At 36.6% G+C, this 27,500-nt stretch overlaps 2 protein-coding genes and 1 pseudogene across 2 annotated transcripts; all 3 read right to left on the reverse strand.

The window, feature by feature from the left end:
• Positions 1-7,275: 7,275 nt before the first annotated feature.
• Positions 7,276-12,911, reverse strand: LOC109221350 (putative pentatricopeptide repeat-containing protein At1g68930). Its single transcript, XM_019385828.1, has 2 exons — positions 8,583-12,911; positions 7,276-7,707 (listed from the first exon to the last, which is right to left on the reverse strand). The coding sequence occupies exon 1, from the start codon at positions 12,902-12,904 to the stop codon at positions 11,453-11,455; it is 1,452 nt and encodes a 483-aa protein (XP_019241373.1). The 5' UTR covers positions 12,905-12,911; the 3' UTR covers positions 7,276-7,707; positions 8,583-11,452.
• A 9,943-nt stretch (positions 12,912-22,854) lies between these two features.
• LOC109221348 (pentatricopeptide repeat-containing protein At1g62910-like) lies at positions 22,855-24,147 on the reverse strand. The gene is made up of 3 exons (XM_019385827.1): positions 23,801-24,147; positions 23,561-23,702; positions 22,855-23,193 (listed from the first exon to the last, which is right to left on the reverse strand). Exons 1-3 carry the CDS (start codon positions 24,145-24,147, stop codon positions 22,855-22,857), a joined length of 828 nt encoding a protein of 275 aa, XP_019241372.1.
• Positions 23,887-27,500, reverse strand: part of LOC109221351 — a 5,270-nt pseudogene continuing 1,656 nt past the window's right edge.

The following is a 27,500-nucleotide window of genomic DNA, read 5'->3' on the forward strand; positions in this document are numbered from 1 at the left end:
TATAAAATAAAATTATGTTTGTTAATTATGAGTTGAACTTTTCCATTTCAATTTTTTAATGATATTTTAAAAAATATATATTCGGAAGAACTGGAAACAACATTGAAATATCATAAGGCTAATTAATTTAATTTTAATTATGTTTGTTTTTTTATATATAAGTGTTGTCTTTTCCAACTGACATAAAGCTGTTTCGTACCTGTCGGAACCTTTAACACGCAAAGCATAGCGTGGTCAAATATTACGTTATGTCTATATATAGCGTGGTCAAATAGTACGTTATGTGTGTTGTCTTGTCGAACTGAAAAGGCTGCGCAACTGACATAAAGTTGTTTCGTATCCGTCGGAACATTTAACACGCAAAGCATAGCGTGGTCAAATATTACGTTATGTCTATATATAGCGTGGTCAAATAGTACGTGATGTGTGTTGTCTTGTCGAACTGAAAAGGCTGCCCAACTGACATAAAGTTGTTTCGTACCTGTCGGAACCTTTAACACGCAACGCATAGCGTGGTCAAATATTACGTTATGTGTGTATATAGCATGGTCAAAGAGTACGTTATGTGTCTTGTCTTGCCTATAAATAACGAGCTCGTTCTACATATTTTCTACACTCATCAATAACTAATAGCAAATCTTTCAAGAAAAGAGAGTTTTTTTTAACGCACAAATGGCTAAACCTCTTTATGTACCAAGGTGCGAGTATGAAAAAAAATGCATGACGCAAAGACATTGGGATAATGGTGAAGCTGGACGCCGCTACTGGCACTGTATGAACAAGTTCTATAAGGTTCCCGACGAACCTACTTGCGATTTTGAGGTATGGCTTGATGAACCCTGTCATCGGAATACTACAAAGAATTGTTGAGGCGTCTTCATAATGTGTGTGCACAACAGTGGGAACGTGAAGAAGAACGTAAAAAAGAGGTTCCGGAGTTGAAAGCAAAACTTAAAGAGGTAGAAGAAGAAAAAAATAAGCTGGAAGAACAATTTAAGTGGTTGGAGCAGAGAATAATTGGCGGCGGTGACTAAATGTATGTGTTTATTGTATGACTTTATCTTTATTTTTCCTGTGTCATGTATTTTTATTAGTTATAAGTTGCTATGTTTGTGATCGTGTTGTAGTATTAAACTAGCTATTTTTATTAGTTATAAGTTGCTATGTTTGTGTTTGTGTTCATTGTAATGGAATTCAAGTTTTTGCGACTTGTGTTTGTGTTGTAGTACGAAACTAGCTAATTAACGGAGAAATAAAAAACTAATGCACATATTATATAAAAGTTATTGTTAATGCATATACAAAAATATTATTTACATCAAATACAGAAAAAAAAAAAGAATAAAATCAATGTGTCCCGCATCCAGTGTGTTTCAATGCAGTTGCTGGCCTGAGGCGCATCGCATCCCGCCTGGGTACGCTATCGGGATCGTCATCATCAAGTCGCCTCTTTATAGCCGGATGCGCCGCTGCATGATCATCTATGGTGCTGACAGGATCAGTAGAAGGGGCCGTCAGTCCAGTAGAAACCTATATAAGAATAAAAAAACTGAGTATATCAAAGTATAAAATAAGTCACAACAATTTAAATTGTCGTACCACTATCTCGTCGGGCTCCTGAATGTAAGCATCTGCCGCAGCAATGTCAACTTCGCGTTCAGCCTTAAAAAGGAAATTAACAAAGTTATGGAAAATAAAAACAAATTCTAATTCAATACTATGAAAACCATACATGCGCCTGTGATGACGAACCATAACTCAGCCGGCGCCCACTATGTAAATCTCGGGTCGGCCTATCCTCAGCAACAGTAGACGGGCCTGGAAAGTATGTATCCCAATCCACTCTAGAAGGGTCGCCCGTGATCAATAATTGACCTGACGGGGTCACCTGCGAAGTCCCTAGAGTGAGATCCATGCCAAGGCTGTACGACGGCATGTCCGTCTCATGCAAGCCACTCGGCATATCGGCAGCAGCATAATCAGCAGGGGCCTCAACGCCCCCTTGCCGGGGACCACCCCCTCTCCGCCCACCGCCATGTCGTCCGGCACCCCCGCCTCGTTGGGCACCACCACCTTGTCGGGCACCACCACCTCATGCCACACTAGGGCCTCGCTCGTACTGCTCTGGCTCCACATAATCAGGCATGTGTGCCAAGCGCTGATCCTCCCGGGCTCGCTGCAGTGTTCGGCCAGCCAACTCTACAAATCGACGGCTGTAATCCTGCAAGGCGACCGCAGGATCGCCGACATAATCCTGCATTTGCAGTGCCATCTGGTACACTGTATGTAGTCCAATAGCCTGCACAACGTATATAATCTAAACTACATATATTGCACTAAAATACAGTAGTATAATGATAATAACAGAAAACATACCAGTGCCTCGTGTCGCCTAGCGTAAGGAATGTGCCGACCGCCAGCCTGATGAATAGGGTTCCCGATAAAAATTCGGGTGACGTGCCGGTACCAGGACATATACCTCTGAATACCCACCTCCTCCATCTGTGTAGGTGGGGGCGGAATCATCTGATCTCGATGGTCCCAAATATGGATCTGCGTCGCTAACCATGCCATAAATGCGTCGTCCGCCCTGCAACGATCATCTCTCTAATAATGCGTAGGCTCCCATATAGGCCCCCTCGGTATATACTGCGAGAGGCCAAACTGCCGAAGTACCCGCTCCGATGCATGATGCTCCACAATATCAAGGCATATGAGTGGGGCAGAAGTGCTCCAAATCAATCGGCCGGCCGAGCAATAAGCTGGCAGGGAAGCTATCAACTCGTCGCTGTATGGCGTTCAGATGAACTATCAAATAACAACATGAAACGTAAGTATGCGCAACACTAAGTTAATTTATACCAGGTAAGTTTAGGTACATATTTACCTGTGCGCCCTCCAGCATATCTAACACATCCCTGCAGAGGGGGAGATTATGATGAGCATCATACTCTCGTGAAAGTGTACGGCGGAGAACCCACCTCCTGTCTAGAGGGAGAAACGAAGGTGGTACATTAGGAGGTAATTGTGGTCGAGGTGGCTGAAACTGCAAGAATCGCTCCCAAGCCCAAACCTAACATGCAAAGTTGATGTAAGGTTTAAGATAAATTCTAACTAGTTAGAGTTGGGACTGATGAACAGATTATTTGAATATGTTGTCACCTGTAGAAGCGGCATAAAACCACAAACATCTCTCTGAGTGCCCATGCTCGCCCGGCACATCTGCCTATACATGTAGCCGAGAACAGCAGCACCCTAGCTGTAATAGGGTAACTCATCTAGCAGCTGAAGATGATGAAGAAATGTCAGGCTGACTAGGTTCCCCGACGTGTTCGGGAACAAGACACCTCCAAATAGAAGAAGCAGCAACAACCTCGTATACCGGGTGATATGTACCTCATTTGTATCGTCGGTGATATCGGGGTGGAGTACCTCCAGGTACTGTCTAATAGGTGTCAAAGTCAACCGACTGGCACCCGACGATGCAGTCTCGTCCTGTGGCCTGAAACCCGTGAGCTGTTGCAGCATGTCCAAATAAGCATCACGCGCCATAGATCTCATGGCAATAGGCAGTGAAACGGCCATGCCATCAACGGGCAGGCCATATAAAACCTCCACGTCCTGCAGCGTGATGGTAGCCTCGCCAATGGGCAGGTGAAAAGTGTGCGTCTCCGGTCGCCACCGCTCAATCAACGCCGTGATCAAAGCCCAGTCAACCTGTATCCGCCCGATCTCAATAATCCTATAGAATCCCGTAGCCTGGAGGCGATGGACTACACGCTCGTGGAGATCTCTATGCCTCAGAAAATCCCACAGGTCGTCCACTCTCCTAGCGCGGAGAGTCTGGGACAGTAACTCTCCCTCCCATATATGGGCGGACCTATGATCGCCCTGAAGCACTAATAGCTCACGAGAGTAAGGGCCGGGATGTATAGGCGGCGTGTCCATGTCGTCAACTGTAAATTCAACAACATTAATTGTATATTTATTATTTAATTGAACAAAATATATATACCTATTGGGTTCCAGCAGGCTCGATATTTGAGGCCCAGTAGCACCAAACTATCATGAATATTTATGCGTGTCAAATTCAACATTTTAATTATTTTGTGTGTGTTTGCTTTATAATTTAAATTCTTAAATATATATACCTATTGGGTTCCAAGCTCGATATTTGAGTCCCAGTAGCACCAAACTATCATGAATATTTATGCGTGTCAAATTCAATATTTTGATTATTTTGTGTGTGTATGTTTTATAATATAAATTCTTAAATATATATACCTATTGGGTTCCAGGCTCGATATTTGAGGCCCAGTAGCACCAAACTATCATGAATATTTATGCGTGTCCAATTCAATATTTTGATTATTTTGTTTGTGTTTGTTTAGTAATTTAAATTCTTAAATATATATACCTATTGGGTTCCAGGCTCGATATTTGAGGCGCAGTAGCACCAAACTATCATGAATATTTATGCGTGTCAAATTCAATATTTTGATTATTTTGTGTGTGTTTGTTTTATAATTTAAATTCTTAAATATGTATACCTATTGGGTTCCAGGCTCGATATTTGAGGCCCAGTAGCACCAAACTATCATGAATATTTATGCGTGTCAAATTCAATATTTTGATTATTTTGTGTGTGTACGTTTAATAATTTAAATTCTTAAATATATATACTTATTGGGTTCCAGGCTCGATATTTGATGCCCAGTAGCACCAAACTATCATGAATATTTATGTGTGTCAAATTCAATATTTTGATTATTTAATTGTACAAAGTATATATCTTCATCTACCAGTATAAGAAATACTTAAACTACAGGGATTCTACGCTAAAATACTATACGGTTTACTACGTTAAAAGTTTCTACATTTTACTACGCTAATAAATAAACTAAATATAAACAACAAATACATTTTAATCACATAACATTAACAAAAATACATATAACATGCTAGTTTCGCAAATAAAACACAAAACGACATGGAAACACTAATATCTAAATTCGGATATTAACATAAAAAATTAAATCTCAATTTTACATTTTTTTTAGAACACTATATCTAAGTCCGAATAAATATAACATACTAGTTTCGCAAATAAAACACAAAACGACATGGAAACACATTCAATAGGCAGTGATATAGATTATTATACAAGTTTGGACATAAAATAAATCGAAATACCTCGATGTAGTGAGTGTTTTGTGTGAAAATTTAAAGACGAAGGAGTTAAACCACAATAATATAATGCTCCAATACGATGTGGGACCTACGTTCTTCACCTTTTATGTGACGGGAGGGGCCCACAATTTTTTTTTTTTAAATAGGGCAGTGGGGGGGACCAGAAGCAAGGTAATTTTAAAAAAAATGGGGGAAAGGGTTCTGGTCGGGGAAGAAGACGAAGGCTGTATTTAGATGGGGGTATAGCGTATGAAAAGAAAACGCTATATATAGCGTACAATAACAAGACGCTATATATGGCAGTCAAATCGACAGGCCATATAACGTGCAAATAGAAGACGCTATACCTGAACGAAAAAAGTTACTGTTAAGGTATAGCGTCTTCTATTTATACGCTATATATAGATATGTATTTTTTTTTTTACACCTATTAATGTATTTTGAATCCAAAAATACAATATTTAGGTTCCGAACTCACGTAACTACTGTTGTTATTTTATTTCTTTTGGTCATTTTTGGCAGAAATACAAATGCACATCGACTTTGCAATTTTGAATCGTTCCGTACATAGTCATTACATCGTTATTCGCAGTTTTATGTTACACAAGAGATGCATTCAATCTCTCTGTCCTACCACCCAAGATTTTTCGTGTTAATCTTTAAATTTACTTGTACTATTCATCTTAAAATTAAAAACTTACTCATTACCAAGAACTAAGAAAACTTGTGTGTGTGTTTAACTTAAGCGTAAATTAAGCATATTCCAATAAACTAAAAAGGATTTCCCAAAGAAGTCAGTTTAAGGTGAAGGTGTACTTTTATTGCACTAAAATTGAGACTTAACTCGAGCTCAACACTTGTTTAGAGCTCGATTTGTTTTTGTTAGGTGATATATGTTACTCCCATTGTTTCTGTTTATATGAACCTATTTGACTGGGCACGGAGTTTAAGAAAAAAAAAAGATTTTTGAACTTATAAATCATTGCATAAAGATAAATTGTTTCCAAATATGAAAATGAGTCATTCTTTTTTACGCGGACTAAAAAGGAAATAGGTTTACGTAAATTTAAATAGAGGGAATACATGTTTTTGGGACTGTTTGGAGTTGGGAACAACTGAATATGTTGCAGTTGATTCTTGATGTAACAAGAGAGAAACCAAGCATTTTTAAGTCACTAAATATAAGATAGGATTGAGATCTGTAAATGGTCCTCCCATGCAGATTACAGCAGCTCCATTTGCAGAACATGAGAATATATATTATGCCTTTCGGTGCATAAAGAAAACACAACATCCAGCCCTCAAAAGGCCAAAGAAAGAAAATAATCAGATTTGCCCTTTAAAGTCCTTTCCAAAGGACAAAATTACATCCTTCCCTCAAAGGCCAAAGAAGGAAAAAGCAAGTAAACTCCCAACCATACATATACCCATCAATAAAGAAACTGGAATCCCTCCAACGTTTAATTCTCCAATTCTCCCATAATTAGGGAGTAGAGAAAGGAAGGGAACGGTATAAAAAAGTCTAATCTCTGAGATAACTACAACTATTTTCGGATTCTAGTATTAGTTGATTGATTGAAATTGAGAGTGGAATAAAAATGACTAATATTCACAATGCAGAAGTAGCAATGTTTTCAGCAGCAAGAAAAAACATTTGTAAATATGACACTTCTTGTCTTTTTAACTTACTGTGGACATGACCCTTAATAGGAGGGTGTGAGGTCTAGAATTAGGGTAAAAGGTTAGTGGGTAGTCGAGCGTATTGCTATGTCGTACCAGTAGGTAGTAGTATTAGTCTTGTACTCTCGTATTCATAGATTTCTATTATTTGTTGATTTTTTGCCCCCTTTTTTCTTTTTCCTTGAGCCGAGGATCTTCTTCGGAAACAGACTCTCTATCTTCACTAGGTAGAGGTAAGGTATGCGTACACACTATCGTCTTCAGACCTCACTTGTGGGATTGCCCTGGGTCTGTTGTTGTTTTGTTGTACTTCTTGTCTCTTTAATTTGTCATTTTCTATACACTGAATTACACAACAACTAGAAGCTCACATGCAGGAAAGAGAAAGGACCAGATCCAGGTAGCTGAAAACCGAATGTACACAAGATTGATCAAGAGTGTCTCTCCAAGAAATAATGAGTGTGGATAAAGAAAACAAAAAGAATGACAAAAATAATAAAAGAATGTGCCTAAAGCTAATTATGAACCACAATTTTCTTCTATTTGGAGTTTGATGGTGACTCAGGCTTCTCTATACCACATCAATGCCATGTTACTCTTGAAGTCTGTCCCTTCAAATATGTTTTACTCCAGTAGTAAAGAGCCTTGGCATAACTGGTAAAGTTATTGTCATGTGACCACGAGGTTACGGGTTCGCGCCGTGGAAACAGCCTCTTGCAGAAATGCAGGGTAAGGCTGCGTACAACAGACCCTTGTGGTCCCGCCCTTCCTTGGACCCCGCGCATAGCGGGAGCTTAGTGTACCGGGCTGCCCTTTAGTAAAGAATATTGTAAAGCCCTGTTATATCAGCCCCAACAACTTTTAAACTACCTTTAAATGCTGTACATCATTCATAAGCTCTAATTGCCTCATCCAAATTGTAGATGGTCCTATAATTCATCAAGTCTAACAGTCTACCTGGGACACATTCCTTGATATTTTATCTTATTAATTTCTATAAATGATAAACTTAATGCCAACCAACAGAAGAAAAATTGAACTCAAACACAGAATCTTCACATTTATGGGAGTATCAACCATTTGGAGTTGGCTTTCTTTCACTAGCACTGACTACTATAAGAATCCACGAATTACTGTAAAGGCTATCGAAATTGGTTTTCTATTAACTAAAATGTATCAAGATTAAACCAAACAGATAATCTACCACCGCACATGCAGAAAGCTTCTTTTTGTTTTGTTTTTTTCTTTTTTAATTTGGTGGGGGGGGGGTGGGGGGGGGTTTGGAACTCCCAGTTACTTCTATTTAAAGCATTATTATAGATCACAACCTATAATATCAAACCCCAAAATTAAGAGAAATGATGTCATGATAAACCATCCAACGTAGTTTGTTTTCGGGAGAGTTTTAAGGTAACCATATGATGTGGCCTAAATACAAGAAGCCTCAGTTTCTAAGCACAAATATTTACAGACAGATATATTATATATAGAGAGAGCAGATATAAGGATGGTTGAAATAGATAGGCCAAGGAAAATACTCTTTGGACCCACAGCAAATTCTGCAAATGTTAAGGATTAGGATTTCATATCCGGTTCGGAACAAACAAAAGCACAAGCTAGCAGCAATTAAGTAGGTTGAGAAGACCCTAGATAGTACATGCACAATCACCCGAAATTTAGCAAAACAATGTAAAACGGCTTTCTATTCATACCTTATTGTCACAGCCTTGAATCTCTCCAACATAACCGTGCAGCAACCAAGCCGACTACTCTTCATAGGTGCTGATCTCATATTACCTATCAAAAAAAACAAAAACAAAAAACTCTCATCATAGGCACTGAGCAGTCTCTCCCCCAGGTGTGCAAGCTAAATACTTGAATCCCTAAAAAGCTTGGTAGTCCAAACAAGCCAAAGTGGCCAAGTATTTAGTAGATTATCAAAGAGAACATTTAACGTGTGAGGAAAGAACAAAATCTTATATGCACAACTATGCTTTCAATTGTTCGTTTTTACAAGAGCTCAGTTGAGACCCTGTGCACTCTATCACCTTCCTACATGAGATGAGCATTTCTGGAAACTTCTAAATCTATTGGACTGCTCTCCACGCTACTTTTGAGCCACATCGGATGGGCATTGTCATCTGCAGGTGCAGCACCTCCTTTGTGTGCATCCACCTCTGCAACGGATGAGCACCCGCCACAACTCCTGGGCCATGTGACCCTCGCAAAGTTGTGGAGCTCAAAAAACAGTAAAACCATGAAACTTTCAAAACATTTAAGTTTCTGAAGTTGCTTAAAATCTTAGATCATTGCTTTTACTCAAGCACCTTCTCTGAATTTAGAGCTTTGCAACATATGACCATCACACCGATAGACGATCAGATATGCAACCATGTGCGACTGACTAAAATAGGACTTTTGCTAACAAGAACGTGAGAATCACATATGTTGAGACTTCTTTCTTTTGGTAACCCGCAACCTTACACATTAACCTGTTTTCAGCAAAATATTCATTTTACATATGTATTTTTCAAACATTTGAGACCAACCAATACAGTGTTTTCTTTTGCATTTCTCTTCACCTGAACCTAAACATACAAGACTACTATCCTTCCTATTAAGAAATAGCCAAGCTTGCAGAACACAGGTGATCTATTTACTTTTGAATCAATTTATATTAACAGAAGGCAACATCCAGATGAGGCTCTGTATCAAATGCAGCCAATTATTTTCCATGAGATAAAAGAAAGCAAATTTCTTCACTATGCTACAAAGTGCAATTAATGGAGTAAGCTCTATATCACTCTACTCAGAAACATTTTAAGACAACTCTCTTCATAGTAGATCAAAGATTGGTAAAACTGTAATTCTTTCCCACGACTCCCTGTGGTGCAGTAAAACTGTATCAGGATAAAATTGAAAAGACCTCTTACATCAGAGCTCTTAGCAGAGTGACGAAAATCACGGTACATATAGTTATAATAAATTCACAATCAGAGGCAGGTTTCAATTGTAGATGCTGTCCATCTATCAAGCTCAACTACCTTCTGAGAGCTGCAAACTACCTTCTGAGAGCTGCAGTATGAACTTGCACCTCCAGATGCGAAATAAACCATCAGTAAATATCTTCAGATTATCATACTATATACATAAACCATGTCACAGCGAAAAACTTTTGAGGTACAATCTTTATTTTGATGAAATATGCATTGGTAATGGTACTCTACTTGAAGATATCTGGAAATCTTCAAACAACATAGCTCATTTTCCATCTCGATAGTCGATACATTGTTATAGAAGATCTTACCCAATTTATTTCATGAATTCTGTTTTGATATACCTTGAAAGCCGAGCATGTTCAACTGAACCACAAGGCTCACTTTACACATGCATAACTATCAGATTCCACAACTTTTCCATTGCCATTGTTTTAAAGCTTTTCTGACTATTAGTGATCCTCCAGTCATTCCACAACTTAGCAACTGAATCTCAATGCACAATGACGAAAAACGAGCAATAAATTCATCCTTCACTGAGGAGGCAAGGATATTTCGTATCACTGAATATGGTTTGGACTTCCTTTCACATGGCTCATCTGTGCCTTATATGTCCGTGGGTCTCTTAGTAGGACCCATTTCATTTGATTCTTGACCATGAAGTTAAGAACTAAAAGCAAGTCATTTCCTGATATTTATTTTGTAACCTTTATGCTTCAAAATATGAGGAAACTTAAAGTTATATCCTGATATTTAGTTGTAACCTTTATGCTTCAAATATGAGGAAACTTATAAAGAATTATGGTTACTTTTCCAGATGAGCTAGTTCTTGCCATCTTGTGCACTTCATGCAGCCCTGGCGACTAGCGTGTCCCACAGATTTTAACATTGAATTGCCATAGTTTCTTCTTTATCTCCTCTAATTCCTTCCTCCTCCCTGCCCACCTGTAATTCCATCATCTTTAACTACTATAGACTCTCGCTTACGTTGCTCATAAGTCCGAGCATATCAAAGTCATGGCACAGCCCAAATCCTCTTTCTCTGTTGTCACTTCACAAATAAGAAATCGGTTCATCCCCTCAAGTCCAACATAATTTTTAAGAGCTTCAATGAAAATTGAATTTGAAGAATGTCTCCAGAGTAAAGGTTTCTTTCAAGTAGCTCTTCATTGAGATGGAGAGGCACTCCTCTGCCCCAGCGAGCTCCTTATTTAGCTTCATGTCAATTTGATGAATATTTTTGGTTTCCTTTGTCCTGGAATATTTGGATTTAAAGGTTACTCCCCGCACTCTACTGCTTTAAATGCTCGCAGTCGCACACAAGAAACTAGTCCACGTTGAAACATGGTCTTTGAAAAATCTAACTTCAGCTACACACTTGTAGGAGCACTCCATGTGTGAACCACCTTGAACATCATAACTGCACTTATAGTATGCTCTAATCACTTGTCGCAATCTATCTTACACAACGAGAATCATCAAGGACCCTCACAATCTGTGCCAGTAATACCTCTTAAAACATTTCTTTTAGCTACACGAATCCTTGAGAAGAAGAATGCGGTGTATTTTTGACCATTGCTTTTATCTCATCTACAGATATCTACCAAACTATGTCCTATGTCTTTCTTTAATCCCTTCTCTTTTATCTCTTCCCTCAACATCTCAATTTCATTCCACAGGCCATTCCTGGCATACATGTTCGATAGCAGAACATAAACCCCATCATTTTGAGGGTCCAAATCCAATGCCCTTTGAGCAGCTAATTTACCTAGTTCAACATTGTCAAAGTTATGGCAGGCACTAAGCAAGGCTCCCCACAAGGTAACAGTGAAATTATCATTATCATTGTAAGATAACTCGTTGATTAGTTTCCATGCTCTATCCAACTCACCTGCACGACACAGTAAATCAATCACACAACTGTAGTGCTCGGGGCTGGGTTCCAAATTGTAATTAGATGCCATTGATTCAAAGTACTCCATTCCAAGATTTACGTGGCCAGTGTGACTACAAGCGGAGAGAACAGTCAATAATGCTACACCATCTGGTTTGATTCCTTCCATTACCATGTCATTGAACAAACTAATCACTTCTTCAAATTTCCCATTTCTTCCGCAAACACCAAGCATTGATGTCCAAAGAACAACATCCTTCTTTCTTTCTTCACATCTAAAGCCGACCATGTCGAATACATGCCCAGCCTTCTCCACTGACCCACATTTGCCATACATTTCAATCAACAAACTTTGAAGAAAAACATCAGATTCCAAGTCATGAACTTTTCGAATAACACATCCATGAACTTGCTTACCCAATTCAAATGCAGAGAGCCCAACGCAAGCACGCAAAGCTGCTGAAAAAGTGAAATTATCCCAAGATAGATTCAAGCACGGCATGTTCCTAACTAATGCCAATCCTTCCATCCACATCTTAGCCTCAGAATAGCCCGAAAGAAGCGCGTTCACACACACTGTGTTCTTCACAGGAATTTCATCGAACATTATAGCTGCATTCTTGATACACAACGACTTAACATACATGTCAACCAAAGCAGACCCCACATAAACACTAGAAATCCAACCTGATTTATACACAAGGGTATGAACCATTTGCCCAAAGTTTACATCTTTAATAGCAGATGAAGCTGTAATGGAGCTACACAAGGTGTATGAATCAATGTCAATACCACTAAAATGCATGAAAGAGAATGTTTTAAGAGCAAGAAAATGAAACCTATTTTTGGAAAAATGGGAAAGAATTGAATTTAAGAGCAAAGAGTTTTTGGGTTTGAGGAATTTGAAGAAGTTGATTAAGGTTTTAAGGTTATTACCATTGGGAAGTGAAGTAGTTGTGCATGTAGTAGATATGAGTTTGAACTGAAAGTTAGGGGAGATAAAGAGTAATCCTGTTCTAATTAGATGTGAATGAAATACTTTAATGGCTCTCAGATTCTTTGAGTTGCAAAAATGGTGAAAGATGTTAGTGATGGAATAGAAGTTTGGTCCTGTTTCATACTGGGAATAGGATTGAGTGCACATATTTGAATTCACGTCAGTTTAGTAATGACAAGTGATTGTTTCCTCCCCTTATATATAAGGGGTAAATTTGGCCGCCCTTCACGCCATTATAAAAGATATAAATGAATTTGAAATTAATTTATAATATAGAAATTTTGTCAAAATAGAAGAAATAAATATGTCATGTAAATGCAGGCAAAAGTTTGGTTCCATATATTAACGTATATGTGCTCACGAACACATGAGCTCCATTTTAATGAATTGTATTTTCTCATGAAACAAAACAAAAAAAAAAAGAAAAAAAAAAAGAGAGAGAGAGAGAGAGATCTTTTTTGTGGAATTTTATTAACTTTAGAATTGGTGAAAGATATCAATGAATTTAGAAATAATTTTTTCATGCATACGTTGGCAAATTTTTTATTCTATATATTGATTGTATATGCGCCCGCAAACAAATAAAACTGGATCAACAACATTTTTCTTTATTTATTTTCTCATAAATAGAAAAAAAAAAATTGGAGGAATATAGTGAATATGTTGTTTTATCACATGATTCTCTTTATAACATCATTTTACAAACTTGTCATAATTTTCTTTGGATTTGATTTTCTTATATTCTCTATAATAACATTTCGCTATAAGTATGACCGTATATATTAAATACATAGTACATGAATATTTAATTTTCTTTCTTTTGCTATTCCAAATTTTTCTTTCTTCTTTTTCTTTCTATTCGTATTCTACTCTGTAATCCCCCTCAATTTCTTCTAAATAAGTTCTTATTTTCGGAAAGTAGTTTTTTCCCTCTAAATTTTTCTTAATACTTCCCTTTTCTCCTTATTTACTATCGGTACTTCCTCTATGGGCTTTCTTTTTTCTTCTCTTTCCGTTCATTTTCTCCCTCTTTCCCGGGTTACTCCAAAAAATCTTAAACTATACTCCTCCTTAATACACAAATATCCACTTCCTTCCCCTAATTCTCTGCAACAAAATTTAAATTTTTTCTTCTCCATCTTAAAATTTCCAGGAAAGTAATCGTTCAGACAAAAAAAGAAAAGAGCACCAAGCCCGAACATTGAAGCAATGAGTTCGAAAAATGAGAAGGAGAAAATCATTCCTATTTGCAATTTATCCTAAACACGGAGGGTTCCTTTTTGTTCTTTCTTTTATCCTACAAGATCATTGCAAAGATAACCTTTTTCCCTTTTCACATTATTAGTGTGGAGTAAAGACATTAACCAAATATTTTAGGATTCTTGTTCCTCTTTCTTTTTTACAATATTTCAAGATATTTTCTTCATATAATTAGTGGCGAATAAAAGATGTTTAACGAAGCACTCCAAATTTATGATGCTACAATTTTAAATTGTAAATGATGACAAGACTAATTTATAATTTCTTAATTTTTATAAAAGAAAATTCATATTTCTAGTAAGAAACATATTGTCGTAATTCTGCTATGAACTACAAAAATGGATAAATTACCTATTACAATTGTTCAAACTTCATATGAAGAATTTCTTGTCTCTTCAGACAAATATTATAGAAAAAATTAGATGGCGCCAAATGTGTCCTATCGTCTCTTGAAGGATATCGAGTTGCATCCGCAGTTCTTATGCAAGGACCAAGTCCTCTTGCTCCTTGAACCTTAGTGCCTTCGACGACTATGATACAAGTCGAGGAAAATAATTATAAGTCCCGTGATAGAAAAATTAAAAAAACAGATCGAAACTTAAATAGAAAAACCTAAAAATCTAACACCAACTAAACATGAAGCTTCAGACCATCCATGGGCTTTTCCGTCGGAGCTTTCACAGCCACTTCCTCTCCTCCAACAATCTTTCTATTGTAAAGGCACTGATGGGGTCAAATGAGAAACCAACATATTCTCATCTCAACGTATAATAAAAACTATATTGATTAGGGATATAATTTTATTCATGGTCTTTGAGCTTTTGTGTTTGTTACCCAAAAGTCACTTTTCTTTTTTTTGTTACGTAAAAATCATTCAACTTTATTTTCATTACACAAAAGTCACTTTTCTTTCTTTTTGTTACACAAAAATCACTTTACTTTGCTCTAGTTATCACAAGTCACATTTTTACTTGAAAAGTCTATTATGCCCTTGATATTATATAAACCTTCATATTTATGTAATACCTTCTATGTTATATACTATATAATATATTTTTACCTATGTATTTTATTTATAAATAAAATAACTGAATATTATTTTATTTATTATTTTTATAATACATTTGTATATTTAATTTTTTCTAACTATAATTTTCAAGATATATTAGTAGCGTTATAAAATAACTTTTTTTCAGCAATTCTTTCTTTTTCTTTTTTGAATTTAATTGACCGACCAAAGTTGGTCGGTAATTTCCGACCAACTTTGGTCGGTATGCCCTTCCGACCTTCAAAATACCGACCACACGTTAATGGCCGCATTTTTGGACGGTTATTGGCCATTACCAATCAACTTTGGTCGATTTTTTTGAACGGTTTTTCCCGAATTTCTAGTAGTACAATTTCCAAAATAACATTGCCCAGGTAAATCCCCAAGAAAATATCCCCACCTAAATTCGCATGTAGAGTTACCTAGGGATTTTCCTTCAGATTAACATATGATTTTTTCCTCAGTTTCTTTGTTTGTTTACTTGCGAATTTTTTACGAAAATGTACTTGCCGATTTATTTCTCTACTAATATATATTAAAGTTACTAACAAATTAAATAATGCTACTAATATATTTTAAAAATTAACATTAAGAAAAAATTAAATATGCGAATATATTATAAATAATAAATAAAATAATATTAAGTTATTTATTTATAAATAAAATACACAGTTAATAATATATTATATAATATATAATATAGAAGGTATTACATAAATATGAAGGTTTATATAATATCAAGGGCATAATAGACTTTTCAAGTAAAAATGCGACTTTTGTGATAACTAGAGCAAAGTAAAATGATTTTTGTGTAACAAAAGAAAGAAAAGTGACTTTTGTGTAATGAACACAAAGTTGAATGATTTTTACGTAACAAAAAAAATTGACTTTTGGATAACAAATAAAAAGCTCAATGACCAGATAAAATTAACTCATTGATTAGGAAAGTAAATAATTATACCTTAATAGAAGCTTCGCCACCGAGTTTTCATTCATCACAAGAAAAGATTGAATAGGAGGAGGATGAATCATTCCTTTTTTATTATGGAGGAAGGTTGTAACGGTTGAGAAAATAAAAAGAGTTGTAATTTCCTTCCTTTGCTAAGTCAAAAAACGGAATTCTTTCAATTTTGAACTTGAAGTTGTCTCTCTTCCCTTATTCATTATGGAGCTATAATTAAATTCTTAGTGTTTTGTAATAAATGAGTTCTTATAATTACACAATATATCTTATTATTAGACAAATAAAAAAGCAGTGAAAAACATATATATATATATATATATAGGCATATAAATTTTATTGGAATTAAATCTGTAAAATAATTGGAACTATATTTTAAAATTCAAGATATATCAGTTCAAATAAATTTATTTGGATTAATATAATTGGATTAATTATAAGCCCAATATATATGGATTAAATAAATAAGTCTTAATCCATTGGGCTAGCCCATTTAATTGGGCTAAAGTGATGAGCCCACTTCATTAAGCCCAAGATGACATCTTCCTAGAGGCCCAGTTTGGTGCCACGTGTCAAATAACGTAGCGCCAAGTCAAGCGGAAGAGCCAATGGACCATGCCACGTGTCAAAATGACAAGGCATGCCCGATCACACTAAAAGGCCAATGAAATCGCGCCACGTGTGCAAGTGACATGTTCTGGCCAATCAAATGCGGCCATGTCACACTTCAATTTGATTGGTCGGAAAGAGTTTGTTCTTATCATAACTCTTCCCTCCCACAACTATAAATAGGGGTCTTCATAACTCAGAAAAGACACCAGAAGTTATAACAAGAAGCAAGAAAGAGCTCGTGGATCAAACGCTGCAAATTTCTCCACAAGTTTCAAGCTTCAAGCAATCAGGTTCAAGTTCAAGCAATCAAGTTCAAGCTCAAGAACAAGAACAAATCAACTTCAAGCTCAAGAACGAAGACCAAATCAAGTTCAAGTCCAAGCAATCAAGCTCAAGCTCAAGAACAAGATCATCGTTCGTGGCAACAACTATATATTCAAGATCAAGCTCAAAGGCCCTTGAATTTATTTACTATCAAAAAGTAGAATCAGAGAAATCATAAAGATTGTACACTCATATTATTTGAAATCAAATACTACGATTGTTGCAATATTTTCGGTCTTGATTTTATTTTTTCGATGCAAATTTATTATCTACAATATATATTAGGAAAATTAATCTTAGAAATTATAATTTAAAGTGAGAACACATACCATTAATCACGGTTAATTGATTAAGAAGTATATAAAAGATATTTATTTTGCATTCATTGGTTTAGTGTAAATATTGCGAAGCCAAATTCAACCAAGGCGAGGGGGCTGAGTGTGGATAAGTTCTTACAAGCTTTCAACCGATACTCCAAAAGATAGATTCACTTTGTGTCAAAATTCATTCTCAAATAATCCTTTCATCCAAAAATGAAAGATATTATGTTTGTACAAAAATAGATTAAATTATTTATGATAAATGATAATATGAAGTAAGAATGTGTACTTAATAAAGAAATAAAAGTTTCTGCGTACTAAGAGGATTTTTATGATATAATGTCAGCCACTACTGGAGAAAATAATAGGAAGAATTACCTTCTGGACTTCAAAGTATTTATCTTATGCAGGAAGGTTGCAATTGATCAAAACAGTGTTGTTATCCATCCAAATATACTGGTCGCAGATATTTGTAATTCCTAAGAAGATGATGAAGAAGGTAGAAACAGTCTGTAGAACCTTTCTATGGACAGGAGGAGTAGATGCTTCAAAAAAAGCTTTGTTATCATGGGACAAAGTGTGCTCTCCAAAGACTGCTGGTGGATATAATGTATTGGATGTGCATACATGGAATAAAGCTGCAATTTGCAAACTACTATGGAATCTGTGTAAGAAGAAAGACAAATTGTGGGTTCAGTGGATTCATTTGTATTATGGGAAGAAGCAAGAAGTGTGGGAAACCAATCCAAGCAATGCATCATGGTAGTTCAGAAAATCATTAAGGCAAAGAGATATATAGAGGCAGCAGGGGTCAATATGAAGGAACTGACAGAATGGAAATACTTCTCTGTCAAGAAGTGGTAGAAAGGCATGCGAGGACAGTATCAAAAAGTATCATGGAAGAGATTAACGTGCAACAATTTAGGGGCTCCAAAGTGGATCTTTATGCTGAATCTAGCTCTGCAAAACAGACTCCTTACAAGAAGTAGACTTCATACGTGGGGAATTGCAGATGAAGTAAGCTGCCCCTTGTGTAATGAAGCAGATGAGACCATATATCATTTGCTGTTTAAATGTAGAATTGCTGGAAGTATATGGAGCAAGCTGCTACATTGGCAAGGAATAGCAAGACCTTCAATGGAGTGGCAAAGGGAGGTACAATGGGTTGAAGACAAAGCAACAGGAAACAATGCAAATGCTCAAGTATATAGACTGATTTTGGCATGTGCAGTATACCATATATGGAATGAAAGAAACAGGAGAGTATTTCAAGAACATCAGAAGACACTGGAAGTGATAGTTAGACAAATCATACAAGAGTTGCAAATAGGGGATCAAGAAACAGTAAGGTAGAGAAGAGAATGGCAGAAATGAATTTCTATCCTTAGTTTGATATAGAAGACTTGTAGTAGAAGTTGTGTGAAACTGGGAATGTCCAGTTTCAGATTTTGACATTGTACATATTTGCTATTGGTAAATAAAATTATTTAATTACCAAAAAAAAAAAGTTTTTGCGTACGCATATTATGTTATTTATTAGTGTGATATGAAAATCGGAATTTTTTCCTCAAAAAGTGACATGAATGGAATAAAAAAAAGTAAGATCATCTAATTGTGGTAGTGTTTAGATATCGGGTCCCTTAATTTTATTCAGATGTTCACCACTATAGAATAGGAGTAAAGAATGTAGATGGTCAGAGCACTAGTCTTCTAGTTCAATGTAGATGAGCAAATAAGCAAGGAGAGAGTTAGTAAAGACCTTGAAAACAGATGTAAGCTTCTGGTATAAAGAAAATTTTGTAGAGGATGCAGAGAACAACAACATACCCAGTAAAATCTTATTGGTGGGGTCTGAGGAGAGTAGAGTGTACGCAGACCTTACCTCTACCCCGAAAAGAGCAGAGAGGCTGTTTCCAGGAGACTCTCGGCTCAACAGGAAAAGGCAATAATATCAGAAGAGAAATAAGAGAAAAGACATGTAACAATAAAAGATACCAGAAAGAAAATAGCCACAACAAATAAGTGAAAGGACAATAACACAAAACACCAATGTGAATACAACAAAGACCGCTAAACAAACCTAACGAAACTCTAACAGACTACCCGGTACAAAGAGGGAAGAACTCTCGACTATCCCCTAGCCTACCACCCTAATGCTCGACCTCCACATGTTCCTATCAAGAGCCATGTCTTCGGAAATCTGAAGTCACGCCATGTCCTGCCTGATCACCTCGCCCCAATACTTCCTAGGCCGCCCTCTGCCTCTTCTCGTACCTGCCAAAGTCAACCGCTCACACCTCCTAACCGGTGCATTTAGGCTTCTCCTCCACACGTGTCCGAACCGTCTAAGACGCGCTTCCCGCATCTTGTCGTCCACGGGAGCCACGCCCACCCTCTCCCGAATATCTTCATTCCGAATTTTATCCAGCCTAGTGTGCCCACACATCCATCTCAACATCCTCATTTCTGCTACTTTTAACTTCTGGATATGTGAATTCTTGACTGGCCAACACTCAGCTCCATACAACATGGCCGGTCTAACCACCGCTTTATAGAACTTACCTTTGAGTTTCGGTGGCACATTCTTATCACACAGGACTCCAGACGCTACCCTCCATTTCATCCACCCCACTCCTATACGGTGCGTAACATCCCCATCAATCTCCCCATCTCCCTGGATAATTGACCCTAAGTACTTAAAACTTTCTCTCTTGAGGATGACCTGCGAGTCAAGCCTAACTTCCACATCCGCTTCCCTCGTCACGTTGCTGAACTTACATTCCATTTTGTTCTGTCTTAGTCCTACTCAACTTGAAACCTTTAGACTCTAGAGTCAGGATGTAGAGACATTAATTGAATTTTTTTCTTCCTTGTAAGTTGAGCAAGGTCTTTTATAATTTGTATATATTGATGCCAGCACCAACCTGGTGTTGATGAATATATTGTTACCTTTCTCAAACAACAACTATGCCTCAGTCCAAAAACAAGTTGGAGTCGGCTATATGAATTCTCACTTCTCCATTTAAGCTCAACTCACATCATCATCATACCAAATAATGTTACCTTTCTCGAAGAAAAAAAAAAACTCATTATCAGAGCATTAATGTCTTTTTTAGTGCCATAAGTTGGATAACAGCAGAATCCAACAACGACCACTCTGCGTAATTTATTTCGGATTAGTGTTGACTAGTAGCTGCATATTTTTAAGAGAAAAACCAACAATGAAAACTCTGCATATTTCTTGCCCAATGCTGCAGCTCTACCGCATAAGGAGCTAATTGACCACAGCACCACAGTGCAGCTTAGTTCAATATCAGAAACACAAAATTATGTGCAGATTGCAGCATCTTACTAATCAGATCACTCCAAAATAACACAAAGTGGATGATATTTTGCAAGAATTGGCCACTTTTGAATACTTTATTCTGGCTCAGTGTGTTTGGAGACCTTGAGACTGAAGCACAAATATTTTATCGCAGGCAATTATACAACAACAACAACAACAACAACCCAGAATAATCCCACAAGTTGAGTCTGGGGAGGGTAGTGTGTACGCAGACCTTACCCCTACCCTTGGGTAGAGAGGCTGTTTCCGATAGACCCTCGGCACAAAAAGATATCACAGGCAATTATAAATACAAGAAAATGAATGAAACCATAATGTGAAAAAAAGGCTTAGTACTTCAAATTCTTTTAAAACAGAAAAAGTGGCTCAAGAATGATATAGGGATCACAAATCTCTTCGCCGGTTCTCCCCAGCATAAATGACAAACTGGCCCTAGGAAACATATTTGGATATAGACGACTTCTTGAGTTAAGCACAGAACAAAATGTCATTTTGAGAAGTAGAATGTAATTTTTATGGCATTTGGTAACAGGTAATACAACATCTTTTGGGCAAAAAGATAAGCAGTTACCAAAAATAGTGCTTTCAAATAGAATAACCACCCCTATGATTGTAAGAGATGATTAATTCTCACACATCAAGAGTGATCAAACACTTAAAGCTTCACAGAGGAACTCGATATCAAGAAGGATCCAACAGTTAATAAGCTAAATAACATAACAAGTCTGCTATAAAAATGATACTTAACAAGGATAGCATAGATTAGATTCCCCTTCTGTCTGTTAGGGAGACACAGTGAATCATTTTCGTTGCACTTATGCAGAGAGAGAGAGAGAGAGAGAGAGAGAGAGAGAGAGAGAGAGAGAGAGAGAGAGAGAGAGAGAGAGGTGACTAAATGACTGGCATCCGTCCATCAGCGAGTGGAGTTGATGAGGCTACAGACAGGGGAAAAGAGTGAAGTAACGTGGGGCTTTGAGTACATCAACCTAAGCCTAACTTTGCTTCATTAAACAATTGGACATTACTTTCATTTGACATATTTGAGCTCATACTCTAAGCCTAACTTTGCTTCATATATCAACCCCTAGTATAACAAAATACACAAAGCACGAACCTAAAATGTAACTAGGTTGGGAAGCGACCACCATAGATAAGATCACATGTTTTGGCAAGTGCTTTCTCAAGTCAATACTGACTAGCTTGACAAAAATAAAGAGGATGTTTAGATGGTTTACCACCTTAGTTGGACAATAAGAAGAAGATAAAAGATGGGTTTCATATTATTGTGACAGGTGGGGTACCCAATTTTACAGGTAACATATTGAAGAACAATAAATACATCTAATCTACATCATCTTTTATTGAAAATTTCATGACTCATCTCGAAAGAAGAATCAATTATGTGATCTCATGGTAGATGTAAGAGTGCTAAAATACCTGAAGATGACCTAGATACCAGTAAAAGACTATGTTAAATCAATCTTTCGTTCATCTTGGTGTGCTTGTGTCGTACAGGTTTGAGACGGGAATGAAGATATTGTACGGATTCCACAAAATACTCTAAGAAGCAAAAAACTAGGCATACATGTTCAAAAGATTTACATCGATCCGTATCATATACTAATCCACATATGAGTCCATGTAATATAGGTGGCAAATGATATTCCTATACTTATTATGCATATATGGGCACTTAAATTATTTCTCATAGTAAGAGTGCAATACCATCTATTTTCCAAGATAAAGAATAGGACAAAACATTCAAAATAAGAAGTGATTTTCCTCCTCGGTAAGCTTGCCTATAAAGCAAAAGCAATGTTCGAATTTCATTTTTCCCGTTTCCCCAATTGCATACGATGCAATTTCTTTTCCAGAGAGAAAAAACTAAAACTTGCGCCCTAGCCATAATATAGTTGATAAAACCAAGGGAAAAAATATTCACTCCTTGCTTTCTTGGTGAAAGTCTAGGAAAAGATATTCATTTCTTATCCGGGTGAAACTCTGATATCATGTTAAGTAGAGAAGGATCCTCCGCTATAACGTCTATCAGTAACTCTATTGTAGTTGCATCACATGAGAAAGTCTTCTCAGTCATTTCTTTTAAGAAAGCCCTCATTTCACTGTATTTGTTACTTCTGAGAAATCCTCGCATAACAACATTGTAAGTTACATTGTCCGGCAAACAACCATTGTCCTCCATTTTTCTAAGAATATCTTTAGCTTCATCTAAAATCCTTCTTGACAAAATCCATTAATCATTGTAGTGTATATTACCACGTTCGGATGTAAACCTATTACAAAAAGCTTCTCAAAAATAAGATGAGCTTCGCCGAATTTTACATTTTTGCACAATCCATCAATGACAATACCGTAAAGTTGAATGTCAGTTTCTTCAAACTTCCTTTCCAACTTATGAAAGAGTGACATAGCTTCTTTAACACGTCCATTCTTAAAATAACCACTAAGCAAGATTCTATGAGTACAAAAATCAGGCCTCTGCCCTACCGACAGCATTTCAGCGAAGAACTTTTGTGCGGTGTCAATTCTTCCAGCTTCAAACAGACCCTTGCAAGATAATATTATAGGTGAGATTATCAGGTTTCAACACCTTTTGAGAAACTTCGCTAAACAATTTCATGGCCTCGTCTAGTTTCTTTTTCTTACAGTATCCATTTATTAGTATGTTATAGTTAATAATACCGGGCTCAATGTTATTATCTATCATAGAATCAAAAGTTCTCCTCGCTTTATCCATTTGACTAAGCAAGCAACATCTATCTATTATCATGTTGTAGGTGATCACAGTAGGCTCCACACCTTTTCCAATAATTTGTCTCATTATTTCCTCACCGTCTTCAACTATTCCTTCTTAGCATAGTCCATCGATCATTATGCTGAAGGCGTACACATCTGAATAAATATTAAGATTAACCATCTCACAGAACAATATCCTAACATCATCCCATTTACTAGACTTACACAAACCATCAATCAATGAACTATATGTGACAATGTTTGGAGGAATACCTTTTTGTATCATCTCTTTCAAAAGGCTGATAACAGCATCTAGCATTCTATCATTGCAAAAGGCATCTATAACAATACTGTAGATGTATGTGTCGGGCTTAGTGCTCCCTTGTTCCATCAATCGGAGCAAACTAAAAAAAATTACAGTATGGCCCTTTTGCTAAGCCTATTCATGACAGTTGCATACATGACTTCGTTAGGTTCACAAATATTCTCTCTCGCTAGCTTTTTGAACAAATGAATGGCATCTTTAACATTATTTTCAGCAAAGAGTCCCCTTATTAGGATGGTAAAAGTAACAACATCAAATGGAATGCCAGTCTTGAAGAAAATAGCTAAAACAGAAAATCCTAAATCAGCATGGTGCATGAGGCAATAACTGTTAATTACTATATTCAAGATGAATTTATCAGTTGGAATACCTAATTTCCACATTTCTCCAAAGAGAGAAACAACAGCAGAGTAATGCTTCACCGCCTTCACATTTACCATAGTATTCAACAATTTCGAGAAGCTGACAGGAGAGGGAAGAGGCTACTCTCTAACCATTTGACGGAACACACTCACAACATCATCTGAACACTTGAATGTTCTCAAAACTTCTAGAAACCCCAAGCCTACCCTTTATTGAAATGGATGTATTGCTAGGAGATGAAGAATAATCTCTGCGGTCAATTGCAGAAGTAGAATGAGCAATCATAGCGTTGCCATGAGAAATAGCCAAAATGAGATGAAGGTATTACCGTTGCGAGGGTAACGAATTGCAACTCTCGCCATCTTCACTTCACTTCAATGGCTACAGAGTCTCTCCAATTTCTGTCAAGGGAAATACGGGCAGCCCACTCTTAAGGAGCAGACAAACAAAGTGATCAAATACTAGTATAAGTTACTTGCAGTAGGAAATGAAAAGAAAGAGAGAACACAATAGAAACCCCAAGTCTAGAGATGATTAATTCTCACACTTAAAAAGAGTGATCAAATACTAAAAGCTTCACAGAGGAACTCAATAAGCTAAATGATATAACAAGCCTTCTATGAAAATGACACTTAACAAAAATATCATAAATCAGATTCCCCTTGTGTTAGTTAGGGGGACATACTGAATCATTTTTCTAGTGCTTATATAGACTTCAAAAAGCAGTCAGCTTTGGTGTATGACTAGTCAAATGGTATGCTTTGAGGAGTAACTAACTATGTTAAGAGTTAAGTAGGAGGTTAAGCAAGATGCCCTGGATCAGATTAAAAACTTACACCAAGCAGATTGAACAAGTAAATCTGTTCTAGTAGTTAATTTACACTACATTGAGCCAGGTTTGAACAAGTTTCACTCCAATTTCAGGAAAACTAAGAGGATTTGTTTTTCTTTTTCAGAAACAGCAATTCATTTTAATCAGTGTACTTGCATTAGCAAACCTAGTACTAGTATTAATAGAACACAATAAGGTCCCTAATATAACATATCTAGGTTCCAGGCACAAACAAAAAGAGACTAGTTTGGTACCATAAGTCATACACGGACCAAGAAGAGACTGATCACTATTCAACATCATTATATGCTTAAGCTCGTTCTCCGCGAATTCGTCTTGCAAGCTGAATATCATATCTGTCTTAAAATCCTGAGCAATCTCACAGACAATGCCTTCGGAAAGGCAACTTCCGAATGAGAAGCTCAGTACTCTTTTGATAGTTTGGAGAGCAACAGTCTAGGGCGGTAACGATGTGGCTTCTTCACTCTTCCCGTGGTAGGGGCTGATTTCCTTGCAGCCTTTATAGAAAGTTGTTTCCTTGGAGCCTTTCCACTGCTAGATTTACAGGCTGTCTGCTTCGTACGAGCCATTTTTTTCACAATCTGGAACTCTATTATCGACCAAGCGGAAAATCTGAGAAAGAGTTGCAGAGAGAATTTGAATTTGAAATATGAAATAACAACTAAGAGGATTCAATCTAAAGTAAGGTTTGATTTTTGTTTATGGTTGATGTACCAGGAACTAAGAAACTAAGAGAAAAGATCAACTCCATGTTTTTCATTAAGAAAAATAAAAGAAGATCACTCCATTTTAGAATCAGTATATACTCAAAACATTCAAGAGGACAAACTCTGAATTGAAAATCACCACATATAATGGGAGTTAAAAAATTGAAGTGACTTAATTTCTATAGATGTGGCGCTCTTATTGTAAAATCAGCTAATGAGATCTCCGAGTGTTTACCAACTTGAAAATTCCTTCACATGAACAAGCAAGACAAAAAAATCCACACTAGGACACCCTATTAATTGATTGATTATTGTAGTCAATAGAGAGCTTGTAGTTGTACAATACCAATTTCAACTATTTCCTTTTCTTCAATTTAATCCTTATCCTTTCTATATATGGGAAGAAAAAGATGGCACGGAGAGAGAGAGGAGGTGACACAATGTCTGGCATCAAGTCATCCATCAGCAAGTGGATATGAGTTCATTAGTTTTTTTTTTTTTGAAAAGGTAACATATTTGTATTAAGTATAAAATTGGTTACACTTTTATACTTAATACAAATATGTTACCTTTTCAAAAAAAAAAACTAATGAATTCATATCCACTTGCTGATGGATGACTTGATGCCAGACATTAGTTGGAATACCTAATTTCTGCATTTCTCCAAAGGGAGAAACAACAGCAATGCTTTATAAATATCATAGCATTCAACGATTTTGAGAACCTGACAGAAGAGGGAAGAGCCTGCTCTCTGACCATTTGACACTTACAGCATCATCCAAACACTAGATGTTCCCAATTCCCAAACCTGTTAGAAACAAATGGATGTATTGCTAGGAGATGAAGAATAATCCGTGGGCATAATTGCCAGAGCAGAATGAATAATCTCAGCATTGCAATGAGAAATAGCCAGAATGAGATAAAAGGGTTACCATTGCGAGAGTAACGGACTGCAACTCCTGCAATCTTCACTTCACTTGAATGGTTGCACAGTCTCTCCAATTTCTGTCAAGGGAAAAATGAGCAGCTCAATCTAGGGGAAAAGAGTGGAAAAAAAAGAGGCTTTGACAGAGAACTTAGTCCTAGAGTATAATAAATTGTTCAATGGAAAAAACTGTCTAGTGTACATCCCAGATCACAGTGGATAGACAAAATACAAAAGAAAGGAGCAAATTTGCAGAAAATGATGATGATGCTGCCCAAATACCCCATAAAGGTTATAATAGTGCAGAATGATTTAAGACTTCAATCTCTAGGAAAAACATAATTCCTATTACAAATATCAAAGTATTATCCCATAATCACATTAGATTTATACACTATAGACAGTACTGTAATATAGCTCATCAAAATATATTGTAATATTGTTGAGATCCATTTTGGAGGATATTTCTCCAATGTCACGGGTGTAAGAATTTTATTATATTAAGAAAACTGAAAATAAGAACAACAATGATCCTTTCACTTTTATTTCAGCTTCCCCTTAATCTTAAAGCTCTTATTTTGCCTTTAAAGTAACCTCTAGCCTTTATAAAGAAATAGGAGAATAGATCGTAAGGAAATTCATATTATTTCTCATAGTAAGAGTGCAATAGCATCTAATTTGCGAGATAACGAAGAGGAAAAAACATTCAGAATTAGAAGTGATTTACCTCCTCAATAAGTTTGCCTATAAAGCAAAAGCAATGCTCAAATTTCATTTTTCCAATTTCCCCAATTGCATTGGATGAGATTAGGAAAACATCTTTATTTCTTCTTTTCCAGATGAAACTCTGGTATCATGTCAAGCAAAGAAGGATCCTTCGTTATAACGTCTGTCAGTAACTCTGTTGTTGTTGTATCAAATGAGAAAGTCTTCCCACTCATTTCC

Source organism: Nicotiana attenuata, unplaced genomic scaffold, assembly GCF_001879085.1.
Source record: "Nicotiana attenuata strain UT unplaced genomic scaffold, NIATTr2, whole genome shotgun sequence".
In the NCBI taxonomy this organism is placed as follows: Eukaryota; Viridiplantae; Streptophyta; class Magnoliopsida; order Solanales; family Solanaceae; genus Nicotiana; species Nicotiana attenuata.

Bases quoted from the DNA above. Each gene is read 5' to 3' on its own strand.
- LOC109221350 (XM_019385828.1), bottom strand. From the start codon at position 12,904: ATGTGCACTCAATCCTATTCCCAGTATGAAACAGGACCAAACTTCTAT.
- LOC109221348 (XM_019385827.1), bottom strand. From the start codon at position 24,147: ATGGTAAATGTGAAGGCGGTGAAGCATTACTCTGCTGTTGTTTCTCTC. The intron at 23,703-23,800 runs GTAATTTTTTTT...TTGCAATGATAG, and splicing joins CTTAGCAAAAGGGCCATACT to AATGCTAGATGCTGTTATCA. The intron at 23,194-23,560 runs GTTAATCTTAAT...TTATCTTGCAAG, and splicing joins GGATATTGTTCTGTGAGATG to GGTCTGTTTGAAGCTGGAAG.